We start from the raw sequence: 18,520 nt of genomic DNA on the forward strand, positions 1-18,520 counted from the left end.
TTCAACATGCAAGAAGAAGGGGCAAAAGGTATACATGTGTTTCCCTTGCATTTTACTACTTAGGAGACTTAAGATAACGTGTAAGAAGTATTCTAAAAAAGGAACTTGCTAAATGTACATTTTCCACCACAACTGACCCACAGCCTGTTAAAGGAGCCAAGACTGCATAGGGAATGCGGCAGGCCCGGGACGTGACGATATACACAGTGAAATCCAGGCGTGATTCCAAATCCACATTCAACTCCTTCTTGGCACACTAAGCCATAGAAAACACTCAACTAGCCAATGAGAAACCAGTGTTTAGGGGCTCCTGGAAATTCAATAGGGATAATGCTTTGCTTAATTTTTTCCATGAATGTTAAAACCTCTTAAAAACTTGCAGGCACCACATAACATTGGCAAAGCCAAGACATGACATATCATGTTTTTTTTTTTTTTAATTCATTTTAAATAGTATCACCTTGCCTATGAATGGTGGGGTTGAATGCAGTTCACTGAGAATTTTTACTGGTTTTCATTCGCACTTCATAATAGTGGTCAAACCGAACCTTCAGGTATTGAAGATAAACACCTGTTAGCCCCCATTACAGATTTCCTCCAGGGCATTCCTCTTCAAAGAATGTATGATACCTGATTAAACCTTCTCTAGGTTTGAAAACTTCAATAAATAATAAGTCAAAAGGTCTGCTACCATCACAGAAATGGAATTTGAGGTACATCCACCAAATGCATTCCAAAACTGATTGCTTTCCTCGGTAAGCACCAAGGGGGGGGAAAAAATAGGCTGATAGTTACTGTGGAAGCCGGTTTTGTAAACTATTAGAACACAATCGAATTTTAACTTTAAGGCTGAGCAACCACTCAAAATCTTTGTCTTAAAGGAAGAAAAAAATCTGGTGGACTCAGGATGCCTGTTTTAAAATTCTTTTGGGGGCTCTTTCTCCTTTGTTTTTGTTTGTTCGTTTGTTTTACCCGCAAGCTCATTCTTTCTTGTAGTTCTATCATCTCCATGATGCAAACTCAGGCTTGCAGGTAATCCCTGGGGCAGCAAAGCAGGAAAAGCAGACAGCTTATCTCTTTATTTTCCCCCACGTGCCTCAGGCAGGCTATCGCAAAATGTAGGCACCCAACACAGCCACAGGGAAGCAAATAACTTTTAATTTAAAAAAGACCTAGAGTGGCAAGTGAAAGAACCACCTGTCGGGCCTCTCAAGAGCTGGTCACTGGTCCCACTGAAACTTCCCTTCCAGACCACCACATACACCAGCTCCCGGCATCTGCCCCGGGATACTTTCAGCTGATTAATTTTAATTATTCTCCCTATACCACTAGATCTCAGGAGGCATGGGACATTTTTAAGTACTAATAACTAGAAGCCTAGAAAGAGTAAAATGAATCAATGAATGAATGAATGAATGTTCTTTTTATAACTGGTAGGAGACTAAAGAAAGGCTGGCACTCACTATGAAAACTCATGGACTAGCTGCTCTTGAAACTCAAGCCTCTTACGGCTTCTCTAAGGCTTCTCCGTGGGTCTGGCCCGTGGGCTCTGGCCACACCACTGAAAGTGGCCCTCAGCTCAGTGGCAGGTGTGCAGCAGGCCTCCCTGGGGCTGGGCATGGAGGTATTCATTTTAGAATGCAAAGACACCCTCCGCTCCAGAGTCTTCAGAGCCATCTCAGTTCTACGTTTTCTATCCCAGTGGCTCATAAAAACACTCCTGTAGGAGCTGAGAACCACCACCACTGTAATGCCTTCGGTTGACTTCCCAGACACACAGCCTCTAAACAGTAGAGATGTCCGGGACACCCCATGGACCTGCCATTTAACCACCAGCGCCTCCAACTCAGGGAGTTTAACCACAAAGTAGATAGGAGGCAAATGACTCACAGATAAGAAAATCAAAAAAAAAAAAAAAAAGGAAGGGGGGCAGGAAGAGCCAAGTACATCCAGAGCCACAACTGTCTTGACTCCAAATGCTAATGTGCATATATTTTGATTCAGGGATAAAGACCATCATTAGCGTCTCTTTCTTCAGCTCAGTGCCCTCATAGGCTCCTCCACCCTCACTTGCTGACTGAGCGTAAGTGCCTTAAACACAACTTTCAAAGGGCAGGAACAAGCCACACGGTCCCTAACAAGGCGGCTGGAGTGTGACATGTCCTGCCTCTGAGAAGTTTGATTTCACACAGCTAACCCTCTTTTTCTAAGCCCCGAGATGCTCCCTGGGTCTTTGATCTGGCCCAGACACCCCTAGGTGATCTAGGAAAGAGTAAGATAAAAACCCACCATGGTTGACCACCTTATCCCCTCTGTCAAATGATACCAGGTTAGCATAGTCATTGCAGCAAAAAGTCTATGGGTTTACAGGGAAAACAAAGCCTTCACATTTCCCCCCGTCCCCTCAATCCCTGTCCCCGCCACACTTGGGATATTCTGTGTGGGAGAGAACAGAGGTGAGAGTCAACTTCCGGGGAAAGGAAACCAATATAGACAGAAAATGGGTGAAGATGAAAAATGGGCAACTTTCAAAGCTGTATCTTTAAAAGCATTTAAAAAAATGGATGTCCCATTATGCAGATTTATGCAGGTGATCATGCAATGACATATCATAAATTTAGGGTTCCTCTAGTAACTTATTTCCATTTTTCACTTCTGTGCATGCTACACACACTTTTTTACATATTGCCAATACGCACACCATTCCAAATTGGATGCTGATAGGTTTTGGGAACTAGAATTATTTCTGATTCCAACAGCACGCATCACTTACTGAGTACCCCCACAGATTCAGGGTAATTACCATATGTTGTAAATTTGAATTAGGCAAATTCCAAATCAGCTGCTCAGGAGCTGGAAGAAACCATGATAATGAAAAATAGCTCTGGAAAAAAAATCTTGTTCAAGGAAGGGATCTAAGTGCAGACGCAAAAGGCACTGTTTTATTGTCGACAGGTCAAAGCTGTTTCAGAGCTGCTGGCTTCTCTCTCCCCCCACCCACCGCCAATTTAGAATCTCACTGTTCTGATCTAGAAAATGAAGTCTCAAGGGACCTTTCTGGCTCCAAATTTCTAAGATCAAACAAAGCAGACCCAAGATCACAAGATAAAGGAACAAGGGGTGAACTCCCTTTCTCTGTCTCCTTAGAGAGGTGCTTCTAACACAGGGTGGAAACCGCAGTTGCTGAAAAATCACGAAAAGAAAATCTCAAGAAGCAAGAGAAAGAAGGTAAGCATCCCCCAGATTCAGCATAAACTACCAAATCTATTCTGCAAGACAGCATCACAAGATGGTTCTCAGTGCAGCTCACACATCAGCAGGGGGCCCTGAGACCCTCTGAGGGGTTTGTGAAGTTACAACGATTTTCATAAAAATATTAAGATGGTAGTGGCTTTTCACAGTGCTGGAACCTGCACGGATAGTACAAAAGGAATGGTGGATAAAACTGCAGCTGACGAAAACTACACCTCTTTATTGTGTTCTCACCCCAAGCACTTGCAAGGCAAACAAAAAGTCAGCTTCACTTGAAACGGTCCTTAATGAAGCAATGAAAATTATGGATTTTTATTAACGCCTGTCCCTTGAGTTTACATCTTTTAAATTTTCTATGTGACAAAATGGAAAGCCCAAATAAAGCACTTCTGCTGCCTACCCTAGTACCACAGTTGTCTCCAGGAAAAGCACCTGTGCAGTTGTTTGAGTCACAGACTGAACGAGTTTTTTGGTTTTTTGGGTTTTTTTTTTGGTTTGTGTGTTTTTCGGGTTATTTTTTTTTTTACATATGAAATGGAAAATGACTAACAACTGTGGTTATTCTGTTTGGTGTTTGGCAGACATTTTCTCAAAAGTGAATGAAGTGAGCCTGTTGTTTCAAGGAAAACAACCGACAGTATTTGTTGTCCATGATAAAATTTGAGGTTTCTACCAAAAAAAATGAAAATTTTGGAACACTTGCTTTGACCACCACAAGCTTGACAACTTCCCAATACTTAAAGGATATTCAGATGAGACTGGTAATTATTAATGAATGCAACTGTTTTTATATTGTAGAATAAAATGTCTCAATTCTTGAAAGATCAGAATAATTCAGTGAAACAATATTTTCCAAATGACCAATTCATGATGTGACCCAAAATTACGCCTGGGTAGAAAGACCTATTCAATTTTCAAAACGGCACGGTGAGTTTTAGTTTAACAAAGTACAAAAACTCATTGATACCGTTTCAGATTCTACATTGCAAGTAACTCTAAGAAATTACCGCTCCTTGAAGGATGGTGTACTATCAAAGAAGAATATCCACAACAATCTGAAAAGGTTATTTAAAAACTACTTTTTTCAAGTGATGTATGTATGTAAGGCCAGGTTTTCTTCATATACATCTTCACATACATATACAACATATTACAACAAATCAAATGCAGACAAAGAAATCAGAATCCATCTGCCTTCTATTAACCAGACATTAAAGAGATTTGTAAAAATGCCCCCCTTGTCACTAATTTTCCTTCTTGCTTTGGAAAATATTTTTCACAAAATATGTTGTCTGTGCTATGTTTATTATTTTGTATTTATATATTTACATTATTTACTTTAAAATAAATACCAAAATTTATTGAATAAGGAAAGTTAACATCTATCAGTTTAAATTTCCAATATGGTAAACATTAAGAGAAAAAAACCCACATAAACAAAAGCATATTAGGGTTCAAAATAATTTAAGAGAGTAAAGGAGTCCTGAAATCAAAAAAAATTAGTAACTCACAGTTGAGATAACACCTGAACAATCTCAGTGCTTCTCAGTTATGTGGACTGGAGCGAGATAATTAATAGGTGACTCAGTTTCCTCATCTATAAAACATGGGCTCAGAGGTAAAGGCCAATCATAAAAAGATTTTTGTAAGAAATAACACACTGAACATGTTTAGTAAATGATAAGATTGTAATCTTGAGGATTTCTAAGAATCAACATCTAGGAATGAATTAATCATAGGGTAGCTTGATACACACATACCCCAAACACGTTGTATACCTGTTAAAACCAGCCTTACTCTTCTGTCTCTTATTTTTTGGCCTGGCACAGCACCAGGTCACCGAGATACCGGGAAATGCAGGAGGGAAGACAGACCTTCACTGAGAGTTTCCAGGCTCCTTCCCCTTTGTACAAACCTTGTCCCTGCCAACTGGCACATTCCTCCCACAACCTCAGGCCCATTCTCTCAGCTCCAGTGAGATAAAGTGAAATGAACATCTTTCAGAACTTCTATGTTCTCACAGTCAGGATGAAAAGCAATTTCCTATCATAATGGAGAGTTTTATTAAAATAAAGTACCTGGAAGGAGAGAGAAACTATACCTCAGTGCCATGGAATAAAGCCCATAAACCTATCCAGCTCACCACCATCACCACCCCTTGAATCTTATCAGCCTGACATACAAAATATCACGACATCGGCCCACTCACACCGCACAGCCAATGTGTTCTCACAGGGCTTGGCTCCTTTCAAGTCCCTTCAAGGGCTTGGATTAGTCATAATCTAATTCTTCTCTTTTATTATAGTTCCTAAGAGTAAGTGAGTAAGAGTTTTTCTAGTCCAATTCTTATTTCAATTTGGCTCAAAGAAAATTAATTTTCTTTCTCAGAAGACTGCTCCATTTACAGAGTTTTAGGCTTATATCAATACTCAGAACAAACTCTCTGCTTGACAAAGCTGTAGCTTGGAATGTTATGCTCAGCAAAGCCCCAGACTTTAAGCTTAAAACACAAGCGTGTGCCAATAATAACTTCTTCAGGACAAGTAGATATTTAAATGTAATTCTTCCTCTTAATTTCTGGGAATCACAATCTCCTAGGTGTCAGGGTCATTTCAGACAGAGAAAGTAACAATCTCTGTATGGAATTCCTTAGAGATACATACTATTGAATTATTATTATTTTCAACAAGCCTAACAATAGTTATCGTATTTTGAGTAATTACTATGTATTAGACCCTATATTAGGTCTTTTATAAATTATCTCATTTAACCTTGCAACATTCCTATTGGCAAATATTATTATCCTCATTTTATAGATGAGAACTTAACTTAGGTCACATGGTAAATAAATACAAAGAATTTATGCACTTTATCTAAGTAATTTATTTAATAACTAATCAAGGGCATGGCAAAAATCTGAACCACAATCTCTCTTTCCATAAAATAAATGGGCACCCAATTACCATTCTATTATGGTACCTCAAGAAAGTACAACAAAATCTATGAATCTCTTAGATAGCCCACTGCATTCCAAGAATTCCTCACTGTAGTAATTGATTATTTTCACACTACTGAGTAATTCAGAAGATTTCCCAATCAAACGAGGTCAAGCGTGTTAGTTTCCATCGGAGTTAGAGTCCAGTGCAGGCTTGCTTAGGTTTTCAGGACAGTCGAGATAGGTCAAAACCCTGGTGCGTGGTTTCCTTCCATATAAGGCCATGCTAATAAATGCTTGCATACAACCAGACAATGCACCTCCATGAATGTTTCTGCTGCTAAAGCCAAAGCTTGCAGAAAGTCTTGCACATAGGTGGTAGACAAAGGGAAACTTCAGATGCTAAAGATGAAAGAAATGTGAGAATCGTTCAACATGCCTATAGCATCCGAAACAGCACACCACTCCGATTGCTTACAGATTTGCACTGGCTCCCTCCCAACCAGGGCTCTTCTATTCAGCCAACTCTGTATTGGAAATGACTGTCTTGCTTTGGTATGTGATGGTCAATTTCATGTTATTTCAGCAATGCTTGAAGAAATTCTCCTCGACAATTCGTAGAAACCCTGGCTGCAGCTCATTCCACCATCGTAAGAAGTGCCAACAACATGGGTTTGGGCCTTACCAAACGGAATCTAGTTCCTGATCCCCAAATATTGGAAAGTATTTGAATTTCCCAAGCTTGGATGCCCAACTATATTAAATCACCACCATTTTCACCCCCAAAAGACAGGCCTCATTGCTCTGATCCCAGAGCCCTGACTACCTTACTTCCTTTCCAGGGAAGAACTGCCAGATTTAACTACATAAGAAAAAGAACACAGCATTTTGAACCCCAGCACCTGGGCTGTACAGCGTGGACTTCACAGGAGCCACTCACCTTCTCTGGTCCTGAATGCTTTTCATCTGTAAAAGGAGGAACTGGGGAATCCTTAATTTCTCTTCCAGTTCTAAAATCATGTTCTAAAATCATGATTCTATGATCTACTGTTTGACAGCCCATTTTCTCAAAGTGATTATCAACTACAGAAATCACTTATTTTCCAAATACTTCATTCTCAAGGGGACATTATGTGCAAAGTTATCCTTTAGGAAATGAACATTCTCACCCAAGCTTCATCACATATCAATCAGCCTTGCATATCCACAATTTAAAAAAGCTTATTCTGAAATAACTGTGCAAATTAACCATTTTATTGGCTTATACCTAACACACTCTGAAGTGGAAGTAAACTATTATTTATGTAGTATATTTATTTTACAGAATAATCTTTAAAACTATACTGTAACATACAAAACTTCATTTCCAATAGACCTGCAAAGAGTGTCACAGGAGAAAGTTCTGAAGGATCTAAAATCTACAGTCTTCCCACTGTTAAATTCAAAGAAAGTGCAGAGAGGCTAAATCATTTGCTCGATGTTCAATAGGTACTTTAGGAAGAACTAAAGCTATAAAATAGGAGATCTGGTATCCTTCTGCCATGGAGATAAACCATGTTATTCTAAGGTACTGTACAATTATGCTCTTCTAGGAATAAGGGAGAATGTAATAAAGTTGTGTTTGCTAGAGGCAAGCCATATGAAAAACTCTTAGAAATGCTTAGCGCTGAGATCCCCCAAACTTTACTTTCTGGAGTGGATTTACACTCCCGGTCCTAAAAATTGGGGGATGCAGGACAAAGAGACTCAGAACAACTAAGTGCAATGAGGGGTTGAGCTCGGAGAACTCCAGTGACGGCTAAGAGATCCTCCAGTATCTCAGAGTTCATTACTTGTTGGGAGTTCCTGATGTGCCAGGAATGGTTACGCACCCAAGAGACCAAGCACTATCACTGCATCCAAGCAAAGAATTTTAGGATTGTTATAACAGCCCAAATCAAAGACTGTTCTGCTTCTACTGATAATTGTACAGTGAGCAATTCAAGTACCAACAAATGTTCCACCCATCTAAACCTCAGTCTCTTAACTTTTAATGATCAGCAAGGAAGCTTAATTCTTTGGATATGATTCAGTCACTTTGTAAAGTGTCCAAAAGCCTTAAAGCTAAAATGTTAAATAGGCACACTTACCCAATATGGTTGGTTCTTAAAGAAATTTCCAGTTCTCTTAGCACTTGTGTGGATTCCTGAACACGCCGTCTGAATTTCTAGAATTCAAGAACACATATTCTCACAAAACATATTTTATCAACTGCTGTAAGTGCCATTTGTAATGTTTACCCCAATATGAAAATATCTCTGCTTTTAAAGTGGGCTTCTCTCTAAGTGAAATAAGCCAATCAGAGAAAGACAATTTTCATATGATCTCGCGGATATGTGGAATTTAAGAAACAAAACAGAGGATCATAGGAGAAGAGAGGAAAAAATAAAACAAGACAGAATCAGAGAGGGAGACAAACCATAAGAGACTCTTAATCATAGGAAACAAACTGAAGGTTGCTGGAGGGGAGGGGATGGAGGAATGTGGTAACTGGGTGATGGACATTAAGGAGGGCATATGATATAGTGAACACTGGGTGTTACAGAAGACTGATGAATCACTGACCTCTACCTCTGAAACCAACAATACGTTATACGTTAATTAACTGAATTTAAATTAAAAATGTTAAAATAAATAAATAAATAAATAAATAAATAAATAAAGTGGGCTTCTCTCACCTTTCTTTTTGCAAAGGACACAAATTGTTCTTATCATGAAAATCAGCTTCTAAGAAAGGACTGGGAAAAATTTATTTCATGTACTAGGTGTCTTTGAGTAAGCAGACTATTTCTCCCTGCCCTACAACAATATTCACCAATATGCCTAAGTGTTGGGGTCCCTAAGACTCCCCCGGTCCCAGTTTCAATGATTTGCTAAGACTTCTTCCTAGGACTTGGCATATAGTTGTTGTTATGGCTAAGATTTATTACAGCAAAGATATACAAGGCACAATCAACAAAGGCAAAGGTGCATGGGGTGAAGTCCAGAAGAAACCAGATACAAGCTTGCAATAGTCTCCTTTCTTAGAAGCTGATTTTCACGGTAAGAACAATTTGTGTCCTTTGCAAGAGGAATCACAATGATAGTATCTGTGAAATGCTGTCCACCGCGGAAGCTCATTAGAGACTCAGTGCCCTGGGTTTTTACTGGGGACTGGTCATTCTGGCATTCTCTGCCTAGCACACACCAAAAGTCCAGACTGCCTGCAAGCAAAAAGGCATTCAGCACACACCATATTGTTGGCACAGTGAATCATTCTTATCAGGGAAAGGTATGAACTCTCCTGAAATGCAAGTTCTCAGTTGCCAACAAAGAGCCACCCTGGCAAGCTGGCCTTTCTAAGGTAGCCATCTCAGGACTGCTATGTTAATTATTTTCTGCAGAACCATGTTAACATTTCCCAAAAATAAGCATTCAGAGTTACCTCTGCCCATGAGCCTTTATTTGGAAGGTCCCTCCTACTTTCAGAATGCCCTTCCTCATTCCCTGGCCCATCAAAATCCCACCAATCCTTCCAGAACTCCCTCAGGCCTTTCTTTCTTCAACGAATCCCCCTCTGGCAGTAAATGTATGCTTCTCTATCCTCTCAACTCTAAATGACCCCCACGTATCACTGGGTCATGATGCACATCAGTTCTCAGGAACACAATTTCTTCCAGAAACATTTATTTATAGTAACTGAAGTTTTAGGCCACTCTGGAAGTGGGACATTTGATGGGCCATGCCTTCTAAGAAGAGTTCTACGCTCTCTGTGCTACAAAATCAAACCACCTGCATTTTACACGGTCTCCAAGAAAAGGCTGTGAGAATTCCAGCTCAGGATATTAGGGACCCTTCTCCTCTGCTGCCCCAATTGCAGTGGAAATGGAGTCATCCAGGTCCAAAGGTGAAGGCATCCAAGGACAGGAAGGAATGGAGGAAGGCGGGAAAAGCAGGATGTGGGGTGTGGAGAGCCAGGAGGCCCTGGTGTCCCAGTGAAGACTGGAACCCTGCTCAGCATGGGCGGGCTCCTGTCATCCTCTTCTCCTCTCCACCCCCAACAAACTGCCCCTTACCAAGGCCCCAGGGAAGCCAACAGAGTCCCACAGTTTCCCCCGGGTTGCCATTCTTAAGGAACTCCAAAGACTTTCTCGGTTGCTAGAATCCAGGTAGTCAGATATGTGAAATTAAAGCATCCCCAATGCAAGGAAAAAAGAGCCACTCCCCTCTTTTGTCAAGAAAGGCGGGGGGTGGGAGGATGGGTTAGCCTGGTAATGGGTATTAAAGAGGGCGCGTTCTGCATGGAGCACTGGGTGTTATACGCAAATAATGAATCGTGGAACACTACATCAAAAACTAATGATGTAACGTATGGTGATTAAATAATAATAAAAAATAAATTAAAAAAAAAAAGAAAGTCTTAAGAAATGACAGAAGAGTCGTGTATCCTTTGGAGGGACATCTGAGCCCAGTGTCTCCCGAAGAGCTTTCCAGCAATGAGGACTACTGATGAAGCAGAGTCTCTGCCACACAACTGCTCCTGGGAGGCCATTCCCATGTCGGAGTCACCAGTCTCGGACTGCCTGCCACCGTGAGCTTTAGAAAGCAGCTCAGTGTTCCCAGCTACACCTCATACACAGTTCTGACTGGCTCCCAGTGGCCTTCGCGGGTCCTTAGGGGAAGGTCATCACGAGCCACAAAAGCACCCAGCACAGCACTGAAGGACACAACACGGTACAAAAGAGGATCTGCTGAAGGACTAAGAGGCATGTATCAAAACAGAGGACCTCGATCAAAACACTAGGAGATACCAGGAATGACACCAGGAGCAGAGAACATTTCTTGGCAGTCACTACACTTTTGCAGCTGCGAGGTAACAGATAAAAAACCACACTGACTCTGCCCCTGTATGATGTTCTCTCAGGAACTGTGCAATCTCCAGCAGGACTCGGGGCTATGGAGAAGCCTTGGCATCCACCTCGCTAACACATAAACAATGATTGCTAATGCTCTGCACTTCGGCAACGTATTTGGCATGCTTAAAAACCCTGCAAAGACAAATCACGTGCCTGTGGGGAGCCGCGACAAGAAGCAGGTACCATCAGTGAGCCGTGAGCACCATTCCCTGGGCCCCGTCCCATAAAAGGCAGGCCCAGGGATGAGCCCCCCCCAAAGATCCACGCAATAGGTTTCATTTCACAACCGCACTGCCTGCAGAGAACCCCCTCCTTTCTTCACGGTCTGTATGTAGCCTTTTTCCTGGGCACATCCCCCCAGATCACAGACTAGCACCGCCTGGTATGCAATGAAGAGACTGCTTTGGAGAGTCCTGCTCACAGAGATATCTAATTTAGGCTCTTCCGTGCCTGCCCTCCAGGGGTTCAGATCTAAAACTATTTAGAAGAAAATCTAAATAGAATACACTTATGAAATTTTTTTTAGAAGACAGCAAATTAAATATCATTTATTCGATGTGTATAAAAGATAAATGAGTGAAAAGTATTCGAGGACTCCAGACACAGTGAAGGGAAGACGACTCAGCCTAGACCGGCTAAAATTGAAAGCCTGGATTTGAAATCTTCCCTCTTCCCTGCCGCGGTATAACTGAGAATCTGAAACTCATTCTAATTGCAAGCGCTGCCTTACTCCAAGCAAAATTTCCTTTCTCTAGGCTTCAGTCGAACAGATCATTTCCTATTGCCAGTGGTTGCTCCAACATCCATTTTTTTTTTTTTTCTTCTCGACTGAATGACTGACTTGAAAAGCAAGGCACGGACCGAACGAGGCCACTCAGATGAACACACGCAGTCTGGGGCTGAGAGTTCACAAGTGAAGGTCAGCCCAAACAGATATCCTTGTCTTCGTCCTTTATTAAGTTATTTGCAATGGAGCAAAACTAAGCAGCTTATTTCTTTTACATCCTTTGCTTCACTGAGGAATAATTGTTCCAGAAGAGAACCGGAACTGTGCCAGGACAAAGCCTCCTGTTCCGTCCAAGCATCTCCTCCTTACCACACTCAGGGACGGCCTCTGAGAAGCCTTCTCGGGGAGTTCCCTTACTCTCTCCTGTCTCCTAAGAGTCTGATGAATAGGGAGAGAACTGTGTGAGGAACACTCAGTCTGGGCACAAACACCAGCGCTTCGGCAACACTCAGCTGCAGACGAGTGTCCAAGGCCGGGGTCCAAGCGGTCCAGCCCGAGGGTTTCAAGTTGAGGGGATTTCTGAAAATATTTCTCAAGTAGAATCTTGCTGCTCCTTTAAAAAGAAACAGCCCCCAAAACCTCCTGGTTTGTCCTGGGTTGTGTTTGGGGGGGGGGGGGTCTTCATTTAACCCTCTGTAATCTGATGAAATTGAAGGCTGCCCTATCCTTGGGGAAGGAGACAAGAAAGAGGTAAGAATTGGGCAGCTGTCTCATTTAGGGGGCCGAACAGAAGCTCTTTAAAGAAAAGAAACACATGTGAGCCATATTTGTGAGGGGGCTATCATGATACTTCGACAGGTACATTCTTAGAAGAGGCTGCACCACAGTCAGGTCACATGTGTGTAGCCGACGGCCAAGTCTACAGCGCACTGTCACCATCATCCCAGATGGTATTTCTTCTGCCTGTCTCGTGTTAGGCATAGGACAAAAGGCCAAGAAACTTCCAAAAGGAAGGAACAGCTGTTCTCATTTGCTTGCCTTTTTTTTGGATAGGGGGCAGTGAGCCGGGGGTGGGGGCGTGGAGGAATATTTAGAGTAGAAGTAGAAGATAAAGATTTTTTTAAAAATTTACAAGAGCCCTGGAGACAGTGGGAAACTAGGAAAAGTGCGTCTTTCTTCTCTCATGAGTCACACCCTAAAACAACAGGGGGAATTCAGCTCCAGTTATTTTTGCTGCAGCCTTGAAAGCAGGAGTTGTGGAAGGTCAACCCCAAAACAAGTGCTCTCTGGTGAAGAGCGCCCATCCCCATCCTGAGCAAGGACAGCGCGGCGCTGAGACATCCCAGGACCGATCCCGGCCCGCAGGGCTGTGCCAGGCTACATGCTTTACCCCAAGGCATCGGTTTAAACCAATTGTGTGTCTGCACAAAGCACAGCTTGTTTGCAAAAGGAGAGAGTCAGTTGAGAATGGAATCAACTATTCTCTCCTTACCTTCTTGGGGCCAGGGGCAGGGTGAGGCCGGGGTGGGGGGAAGCTGCTAAGAGCATCAACATAGGATGTGAGTGCACAGCTGGGATGACAAAGCCCCAGTGATTTTTCAAGGCCTCTGGAAACGCACCAAGGCATGAAAGACAAGTATTCCCTTTGCTAAGGCTGCTTTTCCAGGGGCCTGAACACCTCTGGGCTGGACTCACTGCCCTGTGTAATTGGAAATGGCAGTGACTCACTAACCATCAGAGGTACGTGACGCCCGTCTTGGGAAAGCACTTTCAAACACATCCTTACACAAGAAGGATGGCTTTCTTCTTTGTTTTCTCATGGTGTCTGTCTCCCAAGACTGGTTTCCTGGAGGCTCCAGCAGAGGCTGTAGTGCAGAGGAAGGAAGGTCCCTCCAATGCACACTCCAGAGGAAGTGACAACAAGGAGTGAAAACAAATCCATCTTACCTTCCTGGTTACAGCTGGATCCAGATAGCCTTTGAGCTTTTGAATGTATGTATGGGGAGGATTCTTCACCTGGAATCGTTCCTGCAGGAAGCACAAAAGTAAAAAGCATGAAAGCTATGAAGGCATGAGCGTTGGCCACACCAGACCCAGGGCTGACATGCTTCCACAGTAGGTGTGGCCCTGCAGATCATCTTTATGTATCTGCAGGGCTTGTGAATGGTTTTGAATCTTTATAGTGAAGGTTATTATCCTTGCTTTGCAGAGGAGAAAAGCGAAGCTCCGAGAAATTCACTACTTCCCTAAGACACAGCTAGTCAGTGGTACAAATGGATCTGAACCTGCATCTGCCCTACTCTGTGGTCTGTCCCACCGTGTCTGTGGGGCTCCGCGGCCCTCACTCCAGAACAATGCTCTGCCCAACCCGCATCCGCGGCCCCCTTCAGTAGGTCTTCAGTCCACTGCATACTCTGGGTTGTCTTCAATGTGGGCAAATCCTTTTCTTTTGAATATTATTCTTCGAAAATACCGAAACCTTGACTCAAACTGGAAAAAAACCATTTGTTTCAAAATTGAGTAATGAGTCTAGGCGTGTGCCTATCTGTATGAGTACAAATGAACGTATGTGATCATTAATGGGTTCCTGAGGCTGTTCCAAATTAGAAGACCCAGAAATATTTTTAGCAAAGGCACAGTCACTGAAATAAGCATATAAAGATAGAATATATATCCCAAGGTGGTATTTGAATATAAACCTGGGATGGGACCTGACAATCTGCATCACTAACGAGTCTTATGCTAAGGCTGTGCATGGAGGCACCACACTTTGAGAAACTCATGCCCATGTGTATCAGGTTTTATAGACTGTAATGTCCAAAGCAGCTTATAATAAGCAGTAGGAAAAAACTGGGTAAAACCCAAATGCCCGCAAACTATAAAATGGTTAAGTGCTCATATTATGTTCATACAATGGTATACTATATTCCAATGAAAATGAACAAACTGTACTGCATGCTTCTATATGGATGGATCTTATAAACCTGATGTTGAGCCAAACAGAATGTGATTTCATTTCTATGGATTCACAAGACAGGCAAAATTAAACTTTAATGGTAGGGACATATACATAAGCCATTTTATTTATTGACACATACCTATATATCTAGGGGGTGGGGGAAGAGAGGATTAGCATTAAAACAACAGAGGACTGAGGTGGGGGAAGGGAAATCCCCAGTGATCCCAAGAGGCTGCAAGGTTCTATTTCTTCATCCACAAGGTGGTTACACAGGCACTAGCTTTATCCTACTCACTATGCTCTTCTTAGGTTTCACAACTGTTTCTGGACCTATGCTACATTTCACACACATGTTCAAGTTTAAATGAATCCGCTCTAAAAGGAAAAAACTAAGATTTGTCATGAAATCAAAACCATTCTTATCAGGGTCTCTTCTATGCTTTTCTAGTAATTCTTTTTAACCTGATTATTGCTTATGCCACAAGGGAGTTTTTGAGCATTTCACAATATTGACAACTGGTCAGCATGTTTAAGCATGTGTTTATCCTCTACAAACTTGTATTTCTCCAACACAGGGAACCACAGCATCTCCCTGGTCCACTCAAGTCTTGCTTGCTTACAGATTTAGAAAGGCCAAAAGATCATCTCATTACTAACAAAAAGATTACCCTATTAGTGAAAACATATGCTTTGTTGTTTAAAATGCTTTAACATAGAAGGGACTTATAGTGAGACACCTGTCTATATTTCCCCCCCTTTAGTTAAAAATGATGAGGAATTTCATAGTTTATAAACTGAATCTCAACAGAGCGGTTAACAAAAAAGATCAGCCTATTATTTCTAATTTTTTAAAGATTTTATTTATTTACTTGAGAGGGGAGAGAGAGAGAGCATGAGCAGGGAAGAGGGAGAGGAAGAAGCAGGGTCCCCGCTGAGCAAGGAGCCCGACTCGTGGAGATCCCAGGACGTTGGGATCATGACCTGAGCCGAAGGCAGACGGTTGACTGACTGAGCCACCCACGCACCCCAGCATATTATTTCTAATTATTCCTCCAAATTTTGCAAGCAATTTCTAAATAACAATTCACAAATATTTGACATCTCTAATGCTATCAAATGGTCTATGTATAAAGCCCCCGCCCACTTTTATTTTAAATCACCATCACTTCAGGATCCAACTGCCACAGGACTTTAGCAATAGCCCAGCTGAAGACTAAAATAATCACAAAAAACTCCAAAAAAGGAACTGATAAGCTACCTAGAAGCCAGTTATTATTTCCAACCTTGCGTATGACAATAGCTATTAGAATATCAAGAAAACTTACGCTTTTTAAAAACACAATCCAATTTTCCATATTTAAAATTCCTATGACCAGGGACAACTCAAACTGTGCTCCCTTCCATTACAGCAAACACCTCCTACCTCATAAAGGTCCCTAATACATGAAACTCAATGAATTTTAACTCTGGCTAATATAGTAGTTACTTGAAGACCTAAATTTGAATCTGTGGACAGTTGCTGAAAAACATCTAATGATTGTTATTTTAGGCAATGTCTTCACAACAGAAGAGCTAATTTATTATAATAACGAAATCTAGGGGCGCCTGGGTGGTTCAGTTGGTTGAGCATCTAACTTGTTTTGGCTCAGGTCATGATCTCAGGGTCGTGAGATCGAGCCCCACGACAGGCTCCACTCTGGGTGCGAAGCCTGCTTAAGATTCTCTCTCACTCTCCCTCTGCCCACCCCCCCCTCACCACGTGCCCCACCTCAAAAAAATAAAACAATGAAATCTGGTTCCCTGGCACATATAACAGGCTGGAATTCACTCAGTGAATCCCATTTTTGACAGGCAACAAATGCACCTTTCTTCATTTCCTACTCAAGACTGTCGTGACCCAGGGAGCTTTTTCTCAAATACATACATTCATTGGTCCTGTAAGTTTTTCCTTTTAATTATTCCCCTGAAATTACGGACAAAGTTACAATTAATACATACTTTTTCAAACGTGCTTATCAAAATTTGCTGTTGTTTTAGTCACGTTTTTCACTTGTCTGAATAACTTACTAACGTATTTCCAAAAACAGAACATGAAGAAGCCTGAGGCTTCACAACACAGTAAGTCTACATTATATCTACTACTCAGAAAACTGAGCCTAGTCTAAGGCTTTAAATAAAACTGGTATGGAGAAAGAATACAAAAGTTCTAATCATTTCCCTAAAACTTGGGGTTGTTCATCTAATCTCAAAAGGAGCTACTGTTTATAAATTCAGTATCTGGCTCACCAAACCTTTTCTTTCTGTGTCTTCAATACGGCCATTTCGACAATAGAAACATTTGGGAGAACACACTGGAGAATGTCAGCACCTTGCCAAAATACATTCACTTTGAAGGACTTTGGAAGGATTACTGGCATCATATTTATTTAAATTAACAATTTCTTTTCCTCTATTAGAATTTTAGATTTTGCACTGAAACCTGTAAACGCCTTGGCTGGCAGTTTTCCATCATCCTCACTTCCAGATCTGCTGCATCTCACAGGCTATTTTCAATAACTAGTTAATGTGCTTGCTCAACATCATTGACGTGAGTAGCTTAATTAAATGAAGTCCTCAGCTTGAGTCCCACGATATAGAACTATTATTCTTAGGGATAAAAAATATTCTCTAATCATGGTGACTTGTCAATGTGAATTGATGTCATTTGGAAGAACTTTTGAAATACAAATTTCCTTCTAAACGTCTCATCATACAGCATCCCATCACCCTGCCCTCCTGCCATTTAGCTCTTTTTTAAAAAAAATTTTTTAAAGGTTTTATTTATTTTTGAGAGAGACAGACAGACAGATAGACGGGGAGGGAGGAGAGCAAACATGAGGGGTGGGTAGGGGCAGAGGGAGAAGCAGACTCCCCACCGAGCCAAGAGCCCGATTCGGAACTCGATCCCAGGACCCTGGGATCATGACCTGAACTGAAGGCAGACACTTAACTGACTGAGCCACCCAGGCGCCCCTGCCATTTATCTCTTTGTGTGATCACACTTTCCTCCTGAAATGTTTCTGGATGGGAAATGACAATCGCTCTGGGTGTTTAATCCTTCTCCATAAGCATTCAACGCAAAGAGCCCGAAGTCATTTCTTCACATTCAGGACACTAGGCCACAGACTGCACTGGATTAGGTGTGGGAGGGAACAAACCCAGGATCACAGACTCTCTTTCCCCCAAGGAAAGGTAGACAGCCACATGCAGCACCTCATTTGGAGGAGTCTGTAGTCTTGGAAGCTTGACCACCCTACACTCTCCTACACGTGGATCCTGAGAGCTGGTTTGGAGGCCATGGCAGGGGTGTGCAGCTACTACACACCCCTGACGGAAGAAAGGTACGCCTCTACTGGGGAAGGTCCTCCTTAGACCAAGAGTGCAACTTACGGGGCGCCTGGGTGGCTCAGTTGTTAAGCGTCTGCCTTCGGCTCAGGTCATGATCCCAAGGTCCTGGGATCGAGCCCCACATCAGGCTCCCTGCTCAGCGGGAAGCCTGCTTCTCCCTCTCCCACTCCCCCTGCTTGTGTTCCCTCTCTCACTGTGTCTGTCACATAAATAAATAAAATCTTTAAAAAAAAAAAAAAAGTGCAACTTACAGGGGAACACACAAGGTGTGGTAAGGGATCAATGGGGTGACATGGCGCAGGCAGGTCACCCTCCCATCCGATAAT

The 18,520-nt window shown here is 42.1% G+C and overlaps 1 protein-coding gene across 8 annotated transcripts in view; it reads right to left on the reverse strand.

The window, feature by feature from the left end:
• FMNL2 (formin like 2) overlaps positions 1-18,520 on the reverse strand; it is a 307,029-nt gene that overhangs the window by 90,952 nt on the left and 197,557 nt on the right. For all 8 annotated transcript variants that reach the window (XM_081814428.1, XM_081814431.1, XM_081814429.1 and 5 more), the window contains 2 exons: positions 13,796-13,876; positions 8,317-8,393 (listed from right to left, as the gene is read on the reverse strand). In XM_081814428.1, coding sequence (XP_081670554.1) covers positions 8,317-8,393; positions 13,796-13,876 — 158 coding nt within the window. The remainder of the gene's footprint in view (positions 1-8,316; positions 8,394-13,795; positions 13,877-18,520) is intronic.

The sequence above is a fragment of the Leptonychotes weddellii genome, chromosome 3 (assembly GCF_054177405.1).
Source record: "Leptonychotes weddellii isolate Sample4059 chromosome 3, ASM5417740v2, whole genome shotgun sequence".
NCBI lineage: Eukaryota > Metazoa > Chordata > Mammalia > Carnivora > Phocidae > Leptonychotes > Leptonychotes weddellii.